This window comes from Calonectris borealis, chromosome 18 (assembly GCF_964195595.1).
Source record: "Calonectris borealis chromosome 18, bCalBor7.hap1.2, whole genome shotgun sequence".
NCBI classification, from domain to species: domain Eukaryota; kingdom Metazoa; phylum Chordata; class Aves; order Procellariiformes; family Procellariidae; genus Calonectris; species Calonectris borealis.
Window position 1 is genome coordinate 15,667,578 of NC_134329.1, and position 23,251 is coordinate 15,690,828.

The following is a 23,251-nucleotide window of genomic DNA, read 5'->3' on the forward strand; positions in this document are numbered from 1 at the left end:
AATAACATTTCATTGCAAATGCTGAGAAGGTTTTAAAAGATGATACGGAAACATAAGTTATACAATTGCTGTCTTTGCCTGTTGGAATAGTGTTGTTTGTTTGATACTTTACAAGAAAAAAAGTAATGCCACCTACTGCCAGTGAGAGACTTCATTCTGTCTGTGTTGCGAACGGGAAGTGTGCAAAGACATTTGGTCTTTTGCTTTTGAGTATAGAGTCTATTTGATGCATTCCACATACCTCATGGACGAAGCAAAGCATCATAAAATACAAACATAATAGCAAATACTAAATAATGCTATCATGGGGAATGTCTGCTTTTTTACTGTCTTAATGATTACTTCCTTCAGCCACAGTAGGTATAAAGTCCAAAAGTAATGTCTTGAAGAGATCTTGCATATTTGGTAATTCATTATGAACAGCTGCAGATAGAATGTCTGCCATGTTATTTATTCATGAGTATGGATGCTATAATAAAACCATTGCACTTAGATATATCTAAAGTTATCACTTTATCCATTTTCATTACTAAAAGAGACGAGAGGGTCTTGTCATGTTCATACTGTGCGCCATAGGTGAAGAAAATAAGATGGAGAGTATGATGAACAATTTTCAGTGATGGCCATAGTCTGAGCAGCAGCAAATCAAATATGGTTACATGTGATTCTAAAATAGGGGAGTCTTCCAGAAGTTCAGGTGAACCTGATGTTTGTCTGTCCTTTTCCTCTCTGATCCTGCAAAACATGGCAATGAGTACCTTATCGTGTAAATCAGTGTTATGGGAGTGATGGATTTGAGGTGCTAGAAAAGATTGTATGGACAAGTTATGAGAAACAGTTGCATGAAAAGCTAATACTCCAAAGGGCAAGACAAAAAGAATGTGAATGAAATTAGTTGGTAGCGCAAAGCTTGTTATCTTAAGTCTTACGAAGAGAAAAATAATACCATGCATTAATTGTTTGTGCTTCCTCCATAACATCTGGTCCTGGTCACTGTAGTGCCAAGACACTGATGATTTCCAAGTCTAATAAACTGCTACAGTTCCTGCTTTCCTTATTTAGTAGTGCTTTTTAGGAAGTGCTATTTTTATATAGTGATTCTTATGCTAAATTCAGCCTACTGATTAGAGGAGTAAAGCTGCATTTGTTTTCCTTTATTAGAAGAAAGTACAATTTGCATGGAAAAGTTCCTATTTTTAAAATGAAGAAAATAGAATTGTGAAGTGATTTTGTTTAAAATGCAAGCATTTCTGAGTAGATCATCTTTTGTCTTGATGGTAGTGGAAAAAACTTATGTATGCCTATTAATATTCTCTGTAGAAATTCCTTAGTTTTTAAATGTTAACATAATAAAATGTCAGACTACTTTCCTGTACTACTTGCTAACATACTTCATCATGACAATTGAGAGGAAGAATCAAATGGAAATAGTAAAACACCTCAAAAAAAAAGTCTTTGGTTTGATCATTTTTCACTGCATTTAATAGTTTTCCACTAACTTACATGTTGTTTACTAAAAGTGCAACTTTCTAACTATCAAAGTTGATAAGTGTGGAAGCCAGTACTGGATAGAACTGTACCCTTCATGGGACAGGGAGGGGACATTCAGCGTATTTCAGTGCTTCCTTTGATCCTACTTCTATCTTACTGGTATGCATCCAAAGCTGTCCAATATAATGGAAGTGGTGTCAGAACATTAACTAACGGTAACAGAAAAACAGCATCTCTTGTGAATGCCATTTTTCTCTGCTTGCTTCTGGTTCCACTTTGCTCAGTGCTATATTATAGTGGTTAGAATTATGCAGGACAGCCTGTATTTTTTTTGCATCATCCACGTGCTAATTACAAAGAGAAAATCAGAAAGGTTTTAATGGCAGTTTGTTGTATAGGCTGTGCCTCTCAGCCTAGCTCTGTTAGCTTGTCCGTGTTGAGGTTCTTAAATAGTTCTACTGTGTATTATTCAGGATGAGTCAGCTTTGCCTTTAAAATCTAGCTCTTATAAGAAGAAAAAAATGAATTGGTGGTGATGAACCTGACCTTAGAAGTGAGTCATTTACAGGGCAAAAATACATGAGAAAAGATCAGAAGCTTCTTCATTTTTCTTTTTTCTTTAAGTACCTGTAGACTAGAGGTTTTCACTTTTCTCTTGGATTAATTCTATTCATGTATCATCAAAATAGAGAACTATCACAGGGGATTATAATCAGAGTGTTCTAATACAGTCATTCCAGGTTACTGGCAAAAACAAGTCTCAAAGAAAAAGAGCTACAAATAAACGAATAGTGTATAACATTTTTTTAAACAAAAATAATTGATGGATGAGCAAACTAGCACGCAAGGCAACAGATGCCTTTCTCCAGGCAATGTAGAACCTTGTTACCCAGACAGTGGTGTCAGATTGTATTAAATCTACAGAAGTCATCCTCCTACCGTGAATTTTTAGTCAGTCCTCATATTCATAGGAGAATTTCTACTTTTGCTCTGTTACGAACACAAATTTTTGCCTTCATTTCTGCACTTAAAAAGATGCAACTTATATATAAGGTAACACAATTTATTTTTAATGTCTTTCATTTTTAATTTTTCATGGATGTTCCTTTATTAATCATCTCATGTTTTGTGAAGTATGTACTGGTGTGTGAGCCTTTAAATCTGTGTAGTGCTCTGGACACCCCTTAAAAAATGGCACACCGCAGGACTGCTTGTGTTTATATACGTTCGAGAGGGCTGTCAATTTTCCGATTCAGTTTACTTAGCAGATTCTGCTAAGATCATCCTTAGTATTGTTTTCTTAAATCAAAATGCCTGTCTGAGCTGAGAAGCATTCCTTGCATCCAGCAGGAAATATCCTTGCTGTTTGGAATTTTGTCTGACATGCTAAAGACATTTCAGCTTCTTTTTGCAAATTACGCTACTTATGGTCCTGACATGAATACAGCTCGATTGACATACCACCACATATGTAATATACGTAAGTATGATTTATGCTTCTTGTATTTAACTTGGTAAAAAAGCTTAAGCACGAGCAATCTAAGCTCTGTGCAACTTCTGCTGTCATACATTAGAAAAAGTTTGGGTTTGGTTTGTTGATGCTAATCTGTGACAATACTTTCAATTTTTTCTGGGGGAAGGTGAAATAGTTCTACATACAGCTTCTCTTGTTTCTTTCCGTATCATTAATTTTCCACATTCATTTCTCTGTTTGTAAAATTTTTGGATGCATGCTAGACTAGTAATTAAATTGCTTCAAGTCCTTGATTGTTTTAAATGGGTATTGTGTAGCAACATCATTAGAAAAGGGGTGACAGACTGTTCAACTAATAATTGAAACCCAGTGTCAAGACTCTGGAGACTGGTGAGCTTTTTTGGAAGTATGAAGTACTGCTTCCTTTTTACTTGCATATTAGTCTGCGAACATTTAGTCAGCATTTGCCTTTTAAGTGTGTCTTGGACTAACTGGCTTGATGAGTTCTTAGTCTTCATGCTACTTGTCTTTATTAACAGCTGCAGTGGATTGATTTGCATAGGTTAAATGGTAGACCTCATTTGACTCGAGTAAAATGTTTCTTCTTAGGCACAATTAAATTGTCAGAATTGTTACATGCAGTGAATAAATGAAGAACAGAGGAGAGGGCAGCAGGGGAAAAAAGGACAAAGCTCATTAAATTTGTAAAAAGAAGTCAAAAGCTATTTGTATAAAAAATAGAAAGGGTGAGGGAAGAGTGCATAGTAATGCTTTCCACGGGTTTGTTTTTCGGACTGGTACTGGTTTATTGTCAAGAAGTTTAAAAATCTGAGTCATGTCAAGCTTCGAAATAAATTGCGAAATCCCACAAAATTTTCTTTTAGGTCCAAGCAATTACAGAGTGATGCCTCTTTGGCCTCTTTGCATGTTCCCTTTAGAATTTGGTAGAGTTATTAAACTGAGAGTGGGGAACGCTGTAGCAGAGAACCCCGAGCATTCACAGGCAAGCTGGAGGCAAGAAGTACATATCCAGCCTACTGCCAGTAAGTCTGTCATTTGTGATGGCTGCCCTATGTATTTGCTGACCTCTTCTTTCTGTTCACTTGGAGGTTCTGTTTGGAATTGGCAGTTGTAAGAGCTAAAGTGAGAAGTGTTGCCCTGTTGTTAATGCATTCAGTGCAAGCTGCCAAGTAGAGGAGAGAGAATAGAAAAATACTCTATTTATTTCAGTATAGCATCTTAAAGAAGTGTAGCCTTCCTGTGCGAGAAGAAACATAGCTGGGATTTTCAAAAGGCATCTGTCTCCCTTAAGATGTGTTTGGAGTTTCAAAGCTCTTCCAGGATCCAACCATAAAATCCTAATGAAAACAACTCACAACATAGTAAAATGATAATCAAATGTGTTGGATTCCCTGCCAGATGAAAAACACCCTTTTGTGTGCCACTCTGGCCCCAGTCAAATGGTGGTATGACAGCATTTTTGAAAAGAGCAGCCATGAACTGGCAACTTTCAGAGACTGATTGTGGACCAATAAGAATTTATACTAGAAATTTGAGTTTTCTGGTTTGTACATGGAAGATAACAGTAAATGTCATTTTCCTCTACATGACTTCCGTTCTCTTTTTTGGTATATTAATTGCCTATTCGGTGGAGTTTAGTTGTGGGGTAGCTGGGATTAACTTTGATCTTTTTTGTGGAAGGTTTAGATTTAACTAATCTGAAAAATATTGAGGTGGATATTGTTAGGGACCAAATCACTGAAGTCAATACATTAGACAGAAAATCACAAACTGCAATGATGCGTAACTCATTTGCAAAAATCCAGCTGGTATTTCACAGCCACAAGAGAAGAGGAGATGGTGAGAAGAGGAGATGTATAATGAGTACTGTAAGTGTGTTTCTCCAAGTAAAAGTTAGCATCTGGAAACATTCAACACTGGAGAAACTGGTCATGAGGAATTTTTAGAGAGAACATGACTGTTTGTTGAAGTACTATTCATGTATGCTACACAAGAAACTAGCTCGTGTTCCCCTTTGGGCAGTAGTATGTGCTGCCTCAGTTAACCACATCCCAGGTTACTTTCAGGGACATGACTGATAATACCATGCAGTAGCTAAACTATTGCAGCTGAATCTACCACAATTCTTCTGTCAGAGCCCTTGTTGTAAAGGTTCATTGTTGTTGAGAGATGACTCAAGTCAACAAATGAGTGAAACTAATATTGTGGAAATTTCTGAGTTGACAGTAATTATGATTTGGACCATTTGCAGAAGACATAGCCCAATGAAGGAACTTGGCTAAAATTTACAAGACACTGGTTCGGTTCCTGGCTTTTACTACGTTATTGCTCTGAGACCTTTGATGAGTCATTTATTCTTTGTTCTTTAATGCATTTTCTGAGAGCAAGCAATCTAAATATTTTAAGAGTACATGTATTTATGTCACTTGCAAACACACTGATAATATATACAAATACATTATATACTTATTGCAAGTACTGCAAGTGGAAACTTTGCACCTGAGTTTTAGTTGCTGGGTCTCTACCTGTGTATTTTTTAGGCTAGAAGTGTGCCAGTAATTCCTGCTACTGTTTCAAGTGATTCTTGATCCTTATGAATTTAGTTAGGATGGGGAACATAGGTGATGCTTTATCCTGGCAAATGCGAAAGAATACTGAAAGAAATGGCCATTATGATGAACAGAGATATAAGTGAAAAGAAATAGGCTTATAGCTAAGGACCAATGAAACTGGGATAGTTACTGCCTTATTTCTATTCATCCTTGCAAATAACATGATAAAAGTCTGTTTTTCTTCAGGCAGGACTAACACCCAGCCCAGTTGCTGTGCCATCTTTCATAAACTCTTTTCCATTCTGGAGAATTTAAGTAGGGTGTGAACGATGCTAGCCTAGATTGCCATCAATTACTCCTCCTCTCCTTCCCTGCCCCCACCCCATTTCTGCTTGAATTCCTTTTAATAACATTATTAAAACCTGGTAACTCATTGTCATTTGTTCCCCATTACAGTCAGCTGAGCAATATTGATTTGTAACAAATGCAAATTGATCCATTAAAGTCAATGTCAAATCTGGCTTGACAAAAGCCTGCAGTTGTAAGGGTTTCAGAGCAGGTAGCGTAGCTTATTTTTACCTTGTAAAGTGCAGAATGGACACAGAATGCTTTACAAGTGACTTTAAACAATTAATAGGATGCAATGATTTATTTGCATATCCAAGGAACTGTCCTGTACCGTTTGTTGATATTACAAAAGTATTTACTGATTTAATTCACGCCTTTGAAAATGCAACGTCAGCTACAAAATTCTTCTCATTTTGGCCCTCAGAACTGTCTAGCATCTCACAGAGCCTGACTGCCACTTTTAATTGCACCCTGAACAACAGATTTAACAGACTTGAGAAGTTATAATTGCTGAGCTCCTTATGTGTGAGATGATAGGTATATCTGCAATCAGGAGACTGAATATTCTGCAGTTTGTCGTCTTAGTTTAGTTCAGTGCAGTAGCACTTAGCACTTAGTCAAGAGAACGGCTTCCCACAGATGATGAGATATTCTGGTATTGTACGATGATGGTGCTGCAACATGTCATTACTTACGCTGAACTAGTTTTCACTATCCTTTGTTTATGTTCAAATTTAACTATCAGACTGGCATTCTAGGTGTGGGCAGAAATGCAGTATCTTCTGCGGAATTAATTGATATGTTAAAATCATTGCTACTCAGAATGGCCTTTTCTGTGTGAAATGTTTTATAAAACTGACATTGTATTCTCATTTTCTATGGAAAAAGTTATTCACGTAATCGTACCATCTATTTAGCTGACCCTATAAATTTTGAACCCAGTGGTTAATTTCAATCAGATTTGGATGTCACACCTTCTTAGATATCAATCAAGTAGCCAAGGCAGAAATCTGTAAGCTTCATTAGTGCTGAAGCTCAGGTAATGAAGCTTAGGAAACAATTTAGATAAACAGTTTAACAATTTTTGTTCATTGAAAATGCTAGGTTTTTATTCAAAACATGGATCTTCTGTGCAGAGAGTTTTGAATTTGATTTCAGAAAAGTATGCCTAAAATAGCAAGTTTTTTGCTTCAAGTAGTATGAAAAACATTTAAATATCAGAATCTTTAAATTCCTTTTTTAGGGCTTACATTGGTAAATAAAAAATTGGCAATTTAATTTTTTTTTCATATTGAGAATTTTAAAGAGAAATTGTGATAAAGCATTACTTGAACAATTTTTCTTAAGACCTCAGCAGAATTAGTAGAGAAATCTGCTGATAGTGTGGATTTTAGTGATGCAAAATCATAAATTATTTCAAATCACTCAAAAGTGGGCCCAGTTTTGCCCACCTTAGTATAGTTTTTGGCAAATATAACTGATATTTTCAGAAGATAATGTATAATGCACACTATAGGACAGGAAGATTACAAATTGCCCAGCATGACTGATTGCAACTTTCATAAGGAATTGAATTTAAGATTTGATCTTAGACAACTACCTTTGTGAACTTGTGCAAAAAAGAAATTGTCAGAAATACCAGAGGATGCTGCTGCATTTTCCTACGCTGCATGTATTTTGATTTGTGTGACCTGATAAAGCATTTCTACCTTTCTAGTTTGACCTTTGACCGTATATTTGAGTTTTATTTACTTTTCCTTTTTTCCTCCTTATAGTGCTGTCTAAATAAATAAAAATACATTCCTGAGGCTGTAGTTAATACCTTGATCTTTAGGCATAGATTACTTACCTTTTGACTTCCATCTGCATTCTGATTTGCCTGCCACTGTAGTACATAGACGCTCTACCGGGATTCTAAAAATGTTTGTGTTAGAATGTGTATATATACATATATTATAAGTAGATATACATTATAAGTAAAGTGAAATATGTTAATATAAAAATGACTATACGTTCTGGTTGTTGGCTTTATCCCTCAAAATGCTTTCTGAAGACCTAAGTTTGATAGCATTACTTCTTTTTCCGGGAGCCAAGTCTCTTTTTCTTCCCAGCTCTAAGTGAGGCAGCCGGGTTTGAGTTCTTTGTTACGTCCCCAGGGAAATTTTTTTCATTATTATTTTTATAGGCACCAGGCCTGTGAAGTCAGGTCATCTGTCTTTGCCTCACTTCTTTAATCAGATCATCTACTGAAAACATGTGGGTTTACGGTAGAGCCAACTGTAATTGCAAGCTAATCTGCTGCTTCTGCACCTTCAGTGCCTTTGGCTCTGTGCCTGATATTACTCTTAATAGTTTGTTAATACCAAATAATGCAAAAATATTGCTTCCTTAAGCACTTAATAGGATGTACTGTAATGGAGATAAATGGCCTGTTAACACTCTTTACTTGTGTTTTAGGAAAATGAACTGAAGGATGCTGTGCAAGAAAAGAATCGCCTGAGCCTTCAGTATGCAAGTGTGTCCCACAGAGCACTGCAATATGACCAGGTAACATCATGAGCACAAAACTCATACATTCGTTACAGAAATCAGGCTGCAGAGTGGATAAAAGTGGATTGTATAGTAATTTTTTCTGATTTGCTTGCTTCTACTTGAGAACGTAAAATATTTTAATTAAAAATAAATGTCAAAAATTTATTTTATGAACAAATGTTATTTTCAGGTGAAACTTTAAGACACACTCATAGACTCTAGAGAGGAACAATTCCTCTGATGCATATTTTCTTAGTATTGTAAATTGGTATTAGGTAAAAAGACTTTTTCGGTGATTTTGGTGAGACTTGATTAAAAAATTCTCTTCTTTTTCTGAAAAATACTGATAGAAATAATTGCTCTCTAGTAGGTTTTTTCCCCTATCCTTCTGCATTTTTTCTTTGAATTTTTAAATTTCTCAATAAAATGTTGAAAAGCTCTTGTCCAGCAGCAAATGTCCAAAACTCTATTTAGCAGTTGTTATTTCTCCTGTAGCATGACACATGGCATAATCTCAGCTATTCCAGGTCCTGATATAAAAGCTGTTTTAATAGTAATTATTTTTCTTCAATTCTTTTTTGTGCCTGTTATGGTGCCTTACCTCACCACATATGCATTCAGTGGAAGAAACATCATGAACCAGCCACTTTACAGGGCTACATTTAGCTAAAAATAAAACTCCAATCTGGGATTTCTACAGGGCTTAAGTGAGTTGCTCGGCAACCTCATTCATACCAGAAGAGCTGTAACTCACATAGGCTCCGATGAAAGCCCATCCTCAAAGCTTGCAAAACAGTGGTAGCTGCATGCTTTGATATCTCTGATGTGCATGTGTCACAGAGTAGCCCACTGCTGAATTTCCAAACCAAAGGAGGTCTGATTAAGTCCCTGAGACAATGCAAATTTACTAAAATTCAGAGATGCATGTACTCCACATTTTATATGTAGCACCTGGTATCGAAGCAGACCTGAAATTTCCTGTTGCTGAGGAATTTAAATAGTTTTTATATAAAAAGGCAGTGTAATAATACTTTATGATAGGAGGAAGCCATGTGTATCATAGCATCACTTCATTTTATTCATCCATCTGTCTAGAATTTCTCCCTTTCCTAACGTTTTTCTCTTCTCTTTATTGTTGTTTACACATTGCCTTTACTCTTTACTTCACGAGGCACATAAAGATAAAGTCTTACTTAGGCAGTTTTATATTCTAGCTGGCACAGGAATAGCATGCAGCATTAATGCAGCGAAGGCTCAGTACATTGGTGACACTAAAAGTGCTAGCCCTCTTACTATGAGAAAGTGAAGAACTATGCGGTTAATAATGCTTTATTATAGTGCATGTTAATAATAGTGCATATAATAATCCTTTATTATAATGCATATTATAATGTTTGTCTCTTACAATAGTGAAGAGCTTGCGGTACATTGAAAAACCTAGTAAAAGCAGTTTAAAATATAAAGGTAAAATGTCAACCTTTGACACGTTAGCCACTAAGTTAGTAATAAAATTACCTTTTACTATTGTAGTGTCAGAATTTGTCATCCTATGGGTGTTTGTTTCTTCAAATATATTAAATACTGTGAAAGGCACAATGCAACAATACTAATTTAATAGCACGGTCTCAATAGGATCAAAGACTTGCTTTAAGTGTACCATCTCACTTTTAACAATACGCAATCTTTGCAGTATTCCTTGAATGTTAACAAACCTGGCATTTTCCTTCTTGCGTAACAGGTTTTCTGAGGGAATTACTTGGGTTTTTCTGTTCGGGTTTTTTGTTTGGGTTTTTTTTACCACACACAATGAGGTTGAGGATATATTGTGCAATTTAGATTACATTTTACTGTTCAGAAAGTGTGAAACTATACAACTTTGGATGTGGAGGTTGGAGCAGAATTCTAACAGAGTTAGGGCTCAGCCCTGAGGGAGAAAACCTGCGTAAAATAATTTATTCTTTCTCACCCTTGAGAGCTGGCCTGAAAAACAGGCCAACTTTATACAAGCAAGTGGGGCTGGAGGAATGCTTATGCATTCTGTTATGTAGCACAGATAGAACTACTGCTCATTTTTGCACAGTGCAGTTGCTGAAATTTGACTCTAGAAAGGAGTAGGTACGAGGCTGGCTACCTTTAAATCCCCAAAATAAAGCTAAATTGTACATAACTTACATGTTTGAGCTTTGGTACTCTGTGTAAGAGAAACAAAGTTGCATTCCTGGAGTACTTGTGGAAAGATCTTGTGTCCTTAGGAGTGCTATGACACTGGGCTCTAGCTTGTTTTCGGGCTCATCTGAATACATGTGAGCTAGTGTTTTTATGTAAAAATAGAATAGGCATTATACATTCAGAATTTATTTCCACAATACCTGAAATCATACCATTTTTGTGGTAGTTTCTGAATAATGTTTTCTGAACAATGTAAGTCGTTTAAGAAATTGGCAGGTCACTAAAGTCTAGAATTAAGGCAAATGATGAGTTATAAGGCTGATGGAGCTTTTCACCAGTGAAATAAACTGCTGGTTCATTTTGGTGTGCTGGTTTTCAATAACTAGTTTCTCTTTAAGTGTTCAGGAAGAGGAAGACACTTTAGCCGTATTCTGGCCTTCATAACTGACTCAAATGAGGGCGCATTTAGTTCAGTGTGAAGATATGGGATGAAAATTGGTTGATGTATTGAACAGAGAAACATCATAGACGAAAATGTTTCCTGTTTCTGTCATGAAATTAGAACTGTTTATGATGGCACTCTATTTAGGTCAACTGTTTTTGCCACTGGGAACATTGATGTTTTGATGTGCTCTGTGTGTAATTCAAGTTCATGTATATCCCTTATGTTCTTAAACAGCCTGCTTGGAGAGAGCATTAAATTCACATTTAAGAACAAATGTTGTCTAAACAAAAAAAAAAAGGCAAATAATAGACTCATCAAGTTTTATGCTGCCTTATGGGTTATATAAATGTGTATATCACAGTATTCTGTGTGATACACAATCTTCAGAGGAGAAAGTCCTGGCAAGAATGCCCTCTAGAAATATTAAGTTATCAGTGTTGCTGGAAGTAACAAGAGTAATTATCAGAAGGTGGTTGGTAGATTTGGTTGTGTTCTTTCCAGCCTGCAAAATGAAAATATACGCAGAACTTTGTTCGAAAGCTGATCTGCCAAAAGAGAAAGTAGAGAAATTATCAGAACCATTTGTGTATTCCTGAACTTTAACTAATTTTGGTATGCGCTTTGAGATCCTAAATGAAACATCCTGAGATGTGTAAAATAGCGACAGTTCTACCTGTCTCTAATTCATCTCTTTCCAAAATCACATTTGCAGCCCGATAGGTACCGTGTGTTCTGATAGCCCCTTCACTGCCAGCAGGGAAAAACACACAGCAGAAAGGTACTGGGCTCACTAGTTCCCCAAAATTATTCAGACTATGATGACTAGTAAGTTTTAGAAAATTCTTTACAAAGGTAGTCAGTTGGTATCAATTGTTTTAGAGACAGGGAAAACTAAAGCCTGAGGAAAATAACCTTTTCTTGAAACTTGTTCAAAATATTGTACTTCCATTCATCCTGAGTAAATTAATTGAGAATCACAGACAATAATAAAATCGCATCGTTGATGGTGATACCTCGTTGCTTCCTTTTTCCACTCCATTATTCTTCAACAATATACATTGACTGATCTGAACAATGAAATACAATACAAAGGATGCAGGGAGTTAATAGATTCTGAAAATCCATTGTTTAATAGTTTCCTTAGTTATAAAGAAATGAGGGAAGAGGAAAAGAAAAATCTGTGCACAGAAAAAAAATCCTGAGGTTGACAATAATTGCATCAGTTCTTGTGGAAAACATGATTTGTTCCATTTTCCTCTTTCTTTTTTCTAGTCCACTGCACTCTAAAGAGCCCTCTTACAAAGATGAATACGAGGGTTGGCTGCAACCATTTAGATTGTTTGGTCCATGGCAAAATTTGCAATTTAACAAACTGGAGCCAGAAGGCAAATAGAAAGGCTGAATCAGTTTCCAAAACATCGCTTTAGAAAACGTCCAGGAGATATTCGTGTCAGAGATTGCTTAATGCCATTCATTCTTTAAAAACCCCAAGAAATTACCATAATTAAATTGAAAAAAAAAAAATACTTGTCACTTCCTTAACTGAAGTTAGAAGGAAACATGAGCTGCACCAAGATTAAAGCCTACGCCTTATCCCAATACTTTGTACTGCTTTGCCTTTCCTTAGTCAGTAATCCTGCCAGCATTGTTTGTGCTTCTGTGCTGTGTTGCAGTTAACAAAGGAAAACAGATGCTTCTTGGAACACTGTTCACTGAAAATATTATGGCTCTTTCTTTTGCGTTCTTACCTTCTATCAACATTGCAGGGAAGTGGAAATAGTATGTGAACATTATTTATTTTTTTACCCAGGTGTTTATTGCTGGTGGGTTTTTATTCGTTATGTAAAAATTGTGGTTTCTGATATGATATATGCTGTAACAATCCTATTGTTATACATCAATACAGGACATAAAGTCATAAAATTATCAGCGATAAGAAATCAAATTTTCAGCTGATCTGAATTGAAGAAAGAACTTTTCCATGGCAGGATAAAGTAGTTTAATATTATATTTTCTTATTTTCTATGTGTGTTTATGAAGTAGTCACTATCGCTGATGATTCACAAAATCCTGTATAAGAAGACTTAGTCATACTGAAATGGTTAAGCTAGCACCAAGTAAATTAAATCGGAAAACAAATCCTACTTGATGGGTATGTGATCCTTTAAAAACCTTCTGTATGCAAATATTTTAAGGGAGAGCAAGGGTTTTGTTGCAGAAGAATACCTATTTTTGAATTGTAGAGACATTGATTTCAAATGCTAGCACAGACTAATATTTGAGTTTATTCTGAAGTCAATTTACACTAAAGAATAGTCCAGAAAAATGTACATGTGAGTTTTATACACTGACGTGTATATACGTTAGTTCTCTGTTTCTTTATATAGCACACCCATCTCTAATGCCTCTGAGATCCAGAGAAATTAGGAGTTTTTTGACTGTCATTTATTTTGTACGTTATATAGTATATTTATTTAATTTTGCATAACTTATGCATAACTACAGTTCGGTTGCCAGATTGTAGTCCTTGTTGAAAGAAAATGTGTTTCATGCATGCATGTATATGAAACACACACAATTTCCTCACTGAACATTCCCTTCTGTTTTTTACGCTTCTTTCCTATTTTCTTTGAACTTTTTTTCCTTTTTCCATTTTAACATGCAGAAATGTTTCTGTCAGATACAGTTTTCCCTTCATTAATTAGCTGTTTGGGCAATAATCACGTTTTATTTTTTCTAGGTAAAATCAGACTATGACCACCTTAGAGAAACCCTTCTCAGAGTGACCAAAGAACGAGATTTGGCTGTAAAGGGAAAACACCAGCTCCAAGCCAAGCTGGAGAACTTAGAGCAGGTCCTAAAGGTATGTATAATGCCGTGAAGCCTAATGATCCAGTACTTCTATTGCTTGTTTAATATTCCTGATGCTCATTCAGTGAGTCACAGAAGCATTGCAAACTAGGGGATTGAATGCCCCTGTTAGTTATGATAGAAGGTATGGAATGCAGTAGACCAAGTACCTACAAGGGATCTCAAGCTATCGGAGGAGAGACATCTTTAGAGATCTTTATCTGATACTTTATAAATAATTGGATGTAGGTTCTCACTATAGAGTTATTGGAGGTAAGTCAAGATGAGAAGAAAAGGATGAGAATTGACTATGGTGATGAACGAAATTTGAACAACTGCCAAGATATTTTACTTTAAAGAGGGCTATGTCTGCCAGTCTAACTTGATGCAAAATGTTATTGTGGCCTGTTGGTACCAGCTTGTATTGCCTGTGCAGAATGCATCCCATTGTCAGGACAGGGTTGCAAAAGCTGTTATTGTTTCATTAGCGAGGTCTTATTTAGAAAGAGTTATAGTGCCTGGTACATAACCACCTTTCTTTTAACGTGCTTCTAGAGGAGCTTAGTACGTTGGTGTCTAGCCATGCTTGTTTTCTAGATACACAGTTGTTTTCACATCATCAGTTTGCTGCTTCCTTTTCAACTTAGAAAAATTCAGTAATGCATTTTGAATCATAAGTGTAATCTTCAGTAGAGGTTTCACTGTTTAATTGAAGATGCTGTCCTGCTTCTGTTTTTCTGGTTATCGTGCATAATGCCATGGGACAAACTGATTCTATGAAATAGTGGAATTCACCGGGTGAATCTAACAGAGATGAGATCTAGCTGAGATGATGGGGTAGAGTAAGAGTAAAATTCAGTTGGAAAATGGAATCAACCAAGAGATTATTACTTCCCAGCTAACGCAAGGGGGCAATGATTTATATATGTTGAAACAAAGTGCAAAAAAAGATTCTAGTGGTGGGAAGGAAATAGTGCTTTGCTAGGCAACAGCCAAATTCCTGAAGTGTCATTGATTAAATAAAGATGGAAGTCAGTAACTTGATAAGCTAAACCTGATAGATGAATCAGGAGTAATGGAGAAGGGTCTGAAAGGTCACTTACAGACAATGAGCTGGTGTCCAGTGTGATGGGTAGAGGGAGCCAATGGAAGGAAGCATACGATGTGGTAGAAACACAAAGTGGTTTGAATGGACCACTGTTCCCAGGTTTTCTTAGTTGTAGAAAATATGGAAGTTGTGATGTGGAAAACTGCCACCAAAACATGCCTTCAAGAGGGTTAAGCAGCTAACGTTATTTAAAAAAAAAAAAAAAAAAGAAAAAAGAAAAAAAGAAAAAAAGTCATGCAGTTACAGCTGAATTCTTGAGAGAGAAAACACTTGTAAACACTTGTCTGTACTTCAGATCATTCAGGAAAATGAAGGATGTGCTTGTCTGGTTAGAATGGAGCATTGATCCAATGCTGAAACTTTTTTGACAGACTGCCAAAGAGCTGCTTATTTTTCATCTTCGCAAGTCCAAGGTTTTCCTTTTTCAAACCACTGAAGTGGCTAGTAAAGGAGGGATGGATGCTGTGAGAGTAGGAGGAGATAGAAATGAAAATAAGTGGTCTGAGATCTTAAATTTCGAGCAAGATTTTTCTTTGCAGAATGTTTTAATAATGCTAAGTGGCTTCAGCCAATGCTTTTCATAAGTACAATCACTTATTTGAAATTGGATTTATTAAAGATTTTGACTTGCATCAGACTCAATCTAAAAGGGGAAAAATAGTTTTGTTGTTGGCTAGCCCAAGAACAGATCTGGGCTTTTGGAGATGATCGTAGTGATGAAAATGGCTACCTGTCTGAATTTTGAGAAGGAGAGATTTTACTTTTGGCTTGTTACACTGGTAAATACATTGTTGAAACCCTCTCTCAAGCTTTATTTGATATTGCTCAAGAGGTGAGGAGGTTTTCCAGCTACAGATGGAAATAAAAGGTGGTTATAAGTTATGTCCTTCTTGCTGAGCCTCCGAAAGACTGTGGGGTTATCAAAAGTAAGCTCACTGCTCCGTAAACCAACTTATTCCAGCAGCTTCTGGAAACATGAGCTGTTGAAATCACATACTAGGCAATGCCAAGAGGAGTTAACTGTTACGTGTATTATTATGCAGTGAATTATCAATGTCGTGTTTACCAGTCAGTAGGTAGCACTGATGCAGTAAATCTAGAATTATGTGTAAATAAGAAATACACGTACTGGGAAAGGAAAATTAAACTGCTTAATTGAATAGAAGAGTTATACACTGTTACCTGTCTTTAGACCAATACAACTTTCTCCAGGAACAAGTAGGAAGATTTTCTCTAACGATGGAACATAATTTACTTTTTCTGTTATTTCCTTCCTTTTTTTCTGGGAAATACAGAACTAACAGTTCCACAGACCTTTATCGCTAATTTGCTATTTTACTGCGAGCCATGTGCTAGTACCTATAGAGAGTAGAATCAACACCTAGAAGCTATTTCAACACATATGGCTTGCCTGTGCTCTCTATAGAATGATCATGGGATTCCAGCTTGATAGCTGCAGAAATTCACTTCTTCAAGGACCGCATAGCAGAAAGATAAGAGGAAAAAAGTCTAGAAAAGAAATGAACTGTGAATTCGTGGCTTATAAATCAGCTGAGGATTAGACTTTGCTCTAAGTAAATTGGCATTAATTCTCATTTCATCAAATCAAAATACAAATTATTATTGACTCCTATGCTGCTAAAAAAAAACCACTTTCATGAGCAATAAAAATCCTTGTTCAAATACTGGTTTTGCTAGGCTTGTATGTTTTTGGACACTTGAAAGTCCTCTAATGACGGACTGTGTTTCATTTTCTTAAAACAAATTAAAAAACGTACTTTGGCCATACCAAACAATGTTCATTTCTCCACTGTTTAATTAGGATACCTACTGGCATTTGACATAATGATTCCTCCAAATTTCTTCTGTAGAAGAGCCGAATCTGGTTATTTGACTGATTTTGTTTAACTTCTACTGAAATAATACTTCTAATGCATGTGGGAGAAACATTCTGTAAATCTCACTGTTCTGCTTAAGAACTCCTTCAAAAGTTTTCCTTCACAGAAACAAAAATTACCTGGTGGATATAGAGACCCTGGTTTTTCATGTTCAGTAGTTCTCTCCCTTGAGCAGAACCTTTCTGAGCTGGCAGAGTACCTTGAACAGACTTGAAACCCTAAATCTCCTTTTTAGCATTAAAATATGCCCAAGCAGATGCAGTTAATTGTATATTTCATGTGTGTCCTCATATGCTTGGGAAATTAGTAGCTTGAAGAAATGGTTTGCAGCTTTCCAACCATTGGAAAGTTTTGAGAAATATTTAGCCTAGTTTCCCTGTCAAAAGAGAAATTCAGTTACACTTTCTGTTATCTCAGGATGTATCAACAAAGCAGAAAAGGGAAGATGAAGAACTGCTGAATTAGCTAACTTCTGAGAATCTTCACAGTGCCTCTCACATGGAACAGTTCTGATTTTCTGATGTGTTCAGCCAGCTTTTCCCATTCATTCCACAGTAATGGTGCCTACCCATCTGCAAGCACAGATGACAAGTCCTTTGATCAGAGTACTTGGGTGAGAATTATATTTGCTCCCCATTCAGCATCATGTATGAGTTCTGTCTTATAAACAAGACTTTAGTACTTGAAAGCCATTTGAGTTTGTTCTCGCATTAACCAGTTGCACATTTTAGAACTGTAAAAGTCACTGCTATAAGAAAGAAAGGGTTTCTTTGTTTTATTTGCAGCTGTAGGTAATACAGTGCAACCACTGAAATGGTTGGAGCGAGGATGGGCTATTCATTGTCAAATCCCCCTGCTGCCCATGAGGAAGCTGGAAAAACAAGAACTGTTTGAGCAGGTCCCTTAAGTGCTATTTCAGAAACAGTTTATACTATACAGCTGTCTAGCTCTATAATTTGAAAGAAAACTGAGATATCCACAATGTCCCCAGTTTATTCTCTGCTGCATAGCAGGATTCTTGCCTTTGATCTGAAAGAGACACTGAAAAGGTTCCTTCTTCACACTTTCTTTGAAGGATAGAGCATTATTTGCCAATGGTTTTGAAATATGAAGTCCTTACTGTATTTTTTCTGTGCTCTTTTAGAAGTGGATTTGCTCTCTGATATTAGAGTAACATTATTAGGACCTAGAAAGGGTGCAAAAAGGGAAGTGCAAATTTACATGTTCAGAAAGTTCTGACCTGCCTCACATTGAGGACAGGGATAGCATGGACAAATGGATTGCCGCCACCTACACAAACCATGGCAATGTGATCATTGTGGAAGTCAATCCTGAAGGAAGATGCAGAAAGAATTCAGCAGCTCAGAGCTTTCTCTCTGCTGTTCTTCTAGTGATCTCCGCAGTGCTCCTCCACTGCCCTAACCTATTCCCCTCAGGCGTGGAAGAAGAAATGACAGCAGCTGCTGTGCAGATAGGAAGCACAAGACAGATTTGCAGACAGAACCAATTTGTGAGCAGAGCGGGAGGGTAGGAATTGCTTCTGGTTTGGGGGAGATTTAATTGCTGTGCTAGGGGAGGGACTGATGCTGGGGTGAAGAGATCCTTGCTGCTTTAAATACTAAGTAGATCATGACAATACTAAAATGACTGAGAGATACTTTTAGGTTAATATAGATGACCAAATCTATGAACTGCAGATCATTAAATACATATTTTAGGAAACAGGGAAATTAAAAGCTGTGGAGAATCATAGATCATATATCACAATCTGTTTCTTCATTACATTTTATAGATTCGCTGTATGGTCATGGTATTAATTATTTATTGATCTCTGCAAAGGACTAGAAATGTTCTGTAGTAGCTTTTGTAAAAGGAGTAAGAACTTAACAGTACCAAAATATGCTGTACCAAATCTGGTACTAAATCTTGAGAGAATGAAGTGAGACCTTTGGTTTTTTCTGATAAATAAAGGTTTTAATTAAAGGTGTGAGAATGACTTGATTGCCTCACCATTTCTTGAATATAAGAAATGTGCTGATGCTCCATTGGTGTCAAGTTCTACATAAGACTTGATGGAAGCTGCTGAACTCAGTAAATGTAGCTTCATGCTAATTTAAATCATGAGTAATACTAGTTAGCAAAATAGGTTATGTTCATTCAGATGAGATGAGAATTGGAACCATTATTTTTGGTCATTATTAAATACTGACAATAGATATTACCCACGAACAGATCCATTTAACTTCTGTACAATATGCACAGTTCAGAAATGTCTACAGTCAAAATACTGAATCCTCACGAAACTCCTAGAAAACAAGCTATAGTTGAGGGTCAAAACTGATGAATTGGAAAAATCTTTGATTTTTTTTTTGTTGTTGTTTTTAATCAACACATCAAATGAAAATAAATAAATCCCAAGCAGAGGCCAAACAGAGTATTGGAGACATTTCTGCTTCCTTTGCAAACATACCCGGATTGGGAGAAGTCAGCCTCACTGTGCTGTCCCTCTTTGTTGTGAGTAACATGTAGTAGAGAATAACAGCTCGTTAAAGGTTAGCAATATGCTTGATAAAATTTTCTCTTGTACACAGTAAGAGATATTTTGGCCTGTTCTTGTCAATTGCAGCCACGTATTTCTGTTTCCAAGTGCTGATTCCTAATAGGTTTGTGTGTAATAACTCATGGTGCTGCAGATAAGACATTGCTTTGAGAGTATTATGGGAATATATGTAATTTGGAAAATAAAAATCTTTAATATCAGTTTCACCAGAGAAGAGATCAGAATCTATAAAGAGATCTTTCTTAACTCCCATTTATTAACAGGGTGTTTGAAAGTTATGATGATATTGGGAGAATAATATTAACCTGTAATGAAAAAGATTTCTATCTTGATATTGTTCAGCTTGTGGTCTTCCCAAAAACCTTTCTCATATTGCTTTGAATCATTAGTAGCAACTGTCCTTTAAAAGTTGTTTTTGAGTACTGTATAGTCTTTTTTGTCACAAACCCACCTGTGTTAGTTTTGCTCTGTCTAGTTTGCTATAAATAATAGGCAGAGATTAGCAAAGGTAAGCTATTTCTTCTGGGTCATCATTTGCAAAACAAATCGCAAAACCATATCCTAGATAAAGAGGCATTTAGGGAATTGTCAAGCTAATTTTTTTCCAAGCTTTAATTTTTCAGCACAATGTCACATATAAACATGTGCCTGATGGATAAAATGGATACTGTTCACTTGTGCATCACAGAGGCCACATTGCTGGCAATGACAGAGTTGTGTATCCTAAAAGAGACCGCTGTCAAAATGCCTGAGTTCAGCATTGGCAATATGCCCCTAGGTACTGACCAAATTAAAATCCTATCCAGTTTCCTGCTTGCCTATCAGTGATACCAGCGAGCTTTTATGTTGAGATGAACATCTGCATGCCTGGGAATGGCAGCATGTTTGGCTGCAGGTAGAATATGTTGAAGTCTCCTGACAGTTTTTCTGCTTCCTTTGAAACAGCATATGCGAGAGGCTGCTGAACGGCGGCAACAGCTGGAGTTGGAGCATGAGCAAGCCTTGGCTGTTCTCAACGCCAAACAGCAGGAAATTGAACTCCTGCAGAAGGTAAGTGGAGAAAGGGAAAGTCAGGTGGAAGAGCAAATTGCAGTGACAGAGCACAGGTCATGAAATAGATCTCCCGGTTTAAAGGAATTTAAACCACACCCACTAAACTGGTTCCTGTTCTGGACTGTTCTGCATGATTGCTGATGCAGGTGTAACAAGTGGATGCTTACTGTTGGATTTACATGACTATATTAATCAATTTTTATAAATGTTCATGCCAGTGAAGATTAACCTGAGCAGTATATGCAAGTCCTTGTATTTCCCAATAGGGAGAAAAGTGATAAAAATACATGTATTTCCTTTGTATTTCCATTGCTTCCCTCTATATTTGGCTCAGCAATATTTGTGCATTCCTTAAATGTCAGGAAGGAATCTGGTCTTAATTTCATGATAATCAAAATATAAGGAATCCACCATTTCCTTGTCAGTTTGCTGGAACAGTTAATCATTTTCACGGACATATTAATGTTTTGTTAGGATTTCTTTGGCTTCCTCTTCCAGGCACTGGCAATTCTTACTACCTTTTTCCACTAAATTAGATTAAAGTAAGTTCTTGTGAAGGTACTTAGACATCACAGTTGATCTTCTTTTCCATAAACTAAACGGTTGTTTAAATACCTCATTTCCAAGCTCTTTCTCTACTTCACAAATCACTTTAAGACTTTTTTTTTTTCCACTCTGCAACTTCTCAGTATTCATTATAATATAAAAAACATGGTATTGAGTTTCAGTCTTACCAAAGTCACTTAAAGCTGCATTGTCTCAATACTAATGTTAATTTTTACAATTGCTTGACTAGATCAAAACACAGAAATAATAATGCTGATTATAATTTGGTAGAGAATTGGCATGGAGGGACATTCTCAGCGGAATAAAAAGATGTATCTAAATATAGTTTGCTTGAAATAGAAAGCTTCACTTGACCAAATGAAATCTTCCAGTTAATTTTCTGTTAGCCTTTTGCAATTAATCTATTTAGGCATATTTCAAAATGCCATTTCTAGTTATATTCAGCTGTTACTATTTGAACTTCCACATAAATTTTGGACTTAAATTTCTTGGCAAAGCAAAGAAACCAAAGAAAGGTACAGCTTTTCTTCTTGCTAATTTTTGTTACATTCTTCTAATAAATCCACATTACATGGGTCTTGTTACAGATTGGCAACAGGAGACAAATCTCTGTATTCTCCAGTCATTTTTGCTAAGCTATAGCATGATAGACTTCAAGCACAAATGAGGTTGTATTGTATTTGTTATTTTACTCAATGAGACTAGCTCAGCATCTGTAGCCAGTGATTAAATTCTTGTTCAGTGGACCTGAAGTAGCATGGAATACAAGATCATTTATGTTAAAAATTATTATCTAATAATCATTTACCACTAAGTTTCACTAGAATTTTAGCTTAGAATTCCTATACTGAAATCCACCATAACAATTCATCTATGCATTACTTAGTAGAAGCATTTAAGAAATAATTCATCCTTCTTACTGGTTTCATTCATTAGCCTGAAATACTCCTCCTAGGACGTTGCACAGACAGTCATTTTCACCCTGAAACACCTAATTCTTTATGTGATTAAGTTGCTATTGTGTATTTTTAAATTGTTATTGCCTTTCATGATAAGGATCTGTGACAACTTAAATGAGCATTCTACCCATCACATCTCTTGACAAAATCTGCATGTGATATTCATTCTAGATACTGCTCAAAAGGAAAGAGGACTTTTGTTTTTTAAATTTTGATTTTCAGCCTTTCCAAGCTCAGATTCTTTCCATTGTAACATGTTGGGATCCCAGCTTGGTTGAGATGCTTAGTTGCTTCTGTAATGCTATTATTAATGCTATTGAATAAAAATGAAGACCAGATTAGTACACTGTATGGGTAGAAGAGGTAAAGTGTTCAAAACTTCGAAAGATTTTGGGGGGATGTCTATACTGTGCACTGTTCTACCTTGTAGAGAGATACCCAAGCTGCCTGTAGTTCTCTAGGCATAGTAGTGGAGATAAGCACAGACTAATTTGTCCTGCTTTTAGCCTCTAGATTGCTGGTATCCAACAGATCTCCTTTTCAACATTATAATGCAGTGTATATTGTCAGAAAAACAATTTAAATAAATCTGTTACCTAAGTAACGATAATACTTTGCTTCCATCGTTAAACAGGAATCACTGGCTCACATTTCCTCCAGAGCTGACTTCCCAATGTGCCTAGTACATGTGTGTTAAATTCTTTCTTCCTTTTTTTATTAGTGTTATCTAATTATTTGAAAAAGTACTGTGAAATGAAAGTAGTAACTCCAGGCAGTAACAGTATGACATTTCACAGAATATCTTGTTACTGTTGTAAAGTTGCTGTTAAACCACAGAAATGTGCAGTTTAAAACAAAGCAAGTTACTGGTACAGTCTGATGCATTTGCTGTCACATTTTGATATTATAAATAAAAATTGTCTTTTTAATATATGTACAGATTGATCAGATTTTCAGCCTAAAAGGAAGAATATAATATTGTTCATCAAGGTTTTGTGTTGATAGGGAATCCGATGGTCGTCGTCTCCAAGAAAGCCTTACTACAAGACAGTTCGATGTAAAAGAGAGATAGCTATTGATGCAGGTTTTCTAATCATTTATCAAGAACTCATATTCTGGGTAGATTTTATTAAACTTGTAATGATGGATAACACAAGGCTTTCTATTACCTGTCATCATATGTTTGCTAATGCTCCTGCAGCCAATATTTTATCAGGTGCTAGC

General features: G+C 36.1%; 1 protein-coding gene across 5 annotated transcripts in view; it reads left to right on the top strand.

Moving 5' to 3' along the window:
* The window catches only part of RIMBP2 (RIMS binding protein 2), a 116,479-nt gene that overhangs the window by 37,234 nt on the left and 55,994 nt on the right, over nucleotides 1-23,251 (top strand). For 3 of the 5 annotated variants that reach the window (XM_075168126.1, XM_075168127.1, XM_075168125.1), the window contains exon 1: nucleotides 20,397-20,498. In XM_075168126.1, the coding sequence (XP_075024227.1) occupies nucleotides 20,397-20,498 (102 nt within the window). Of the gene's footprint in view, nucleotides 1-8,343; nucleotides 8,434-13,772; nucleotides 13,896-20,393; nucleotides 20,499-23,251 lie in introns of those variants that run through there. The other 2 variants (XM_075168123.1, XM_075168124.1) reach the window with 2 other exon arrangements.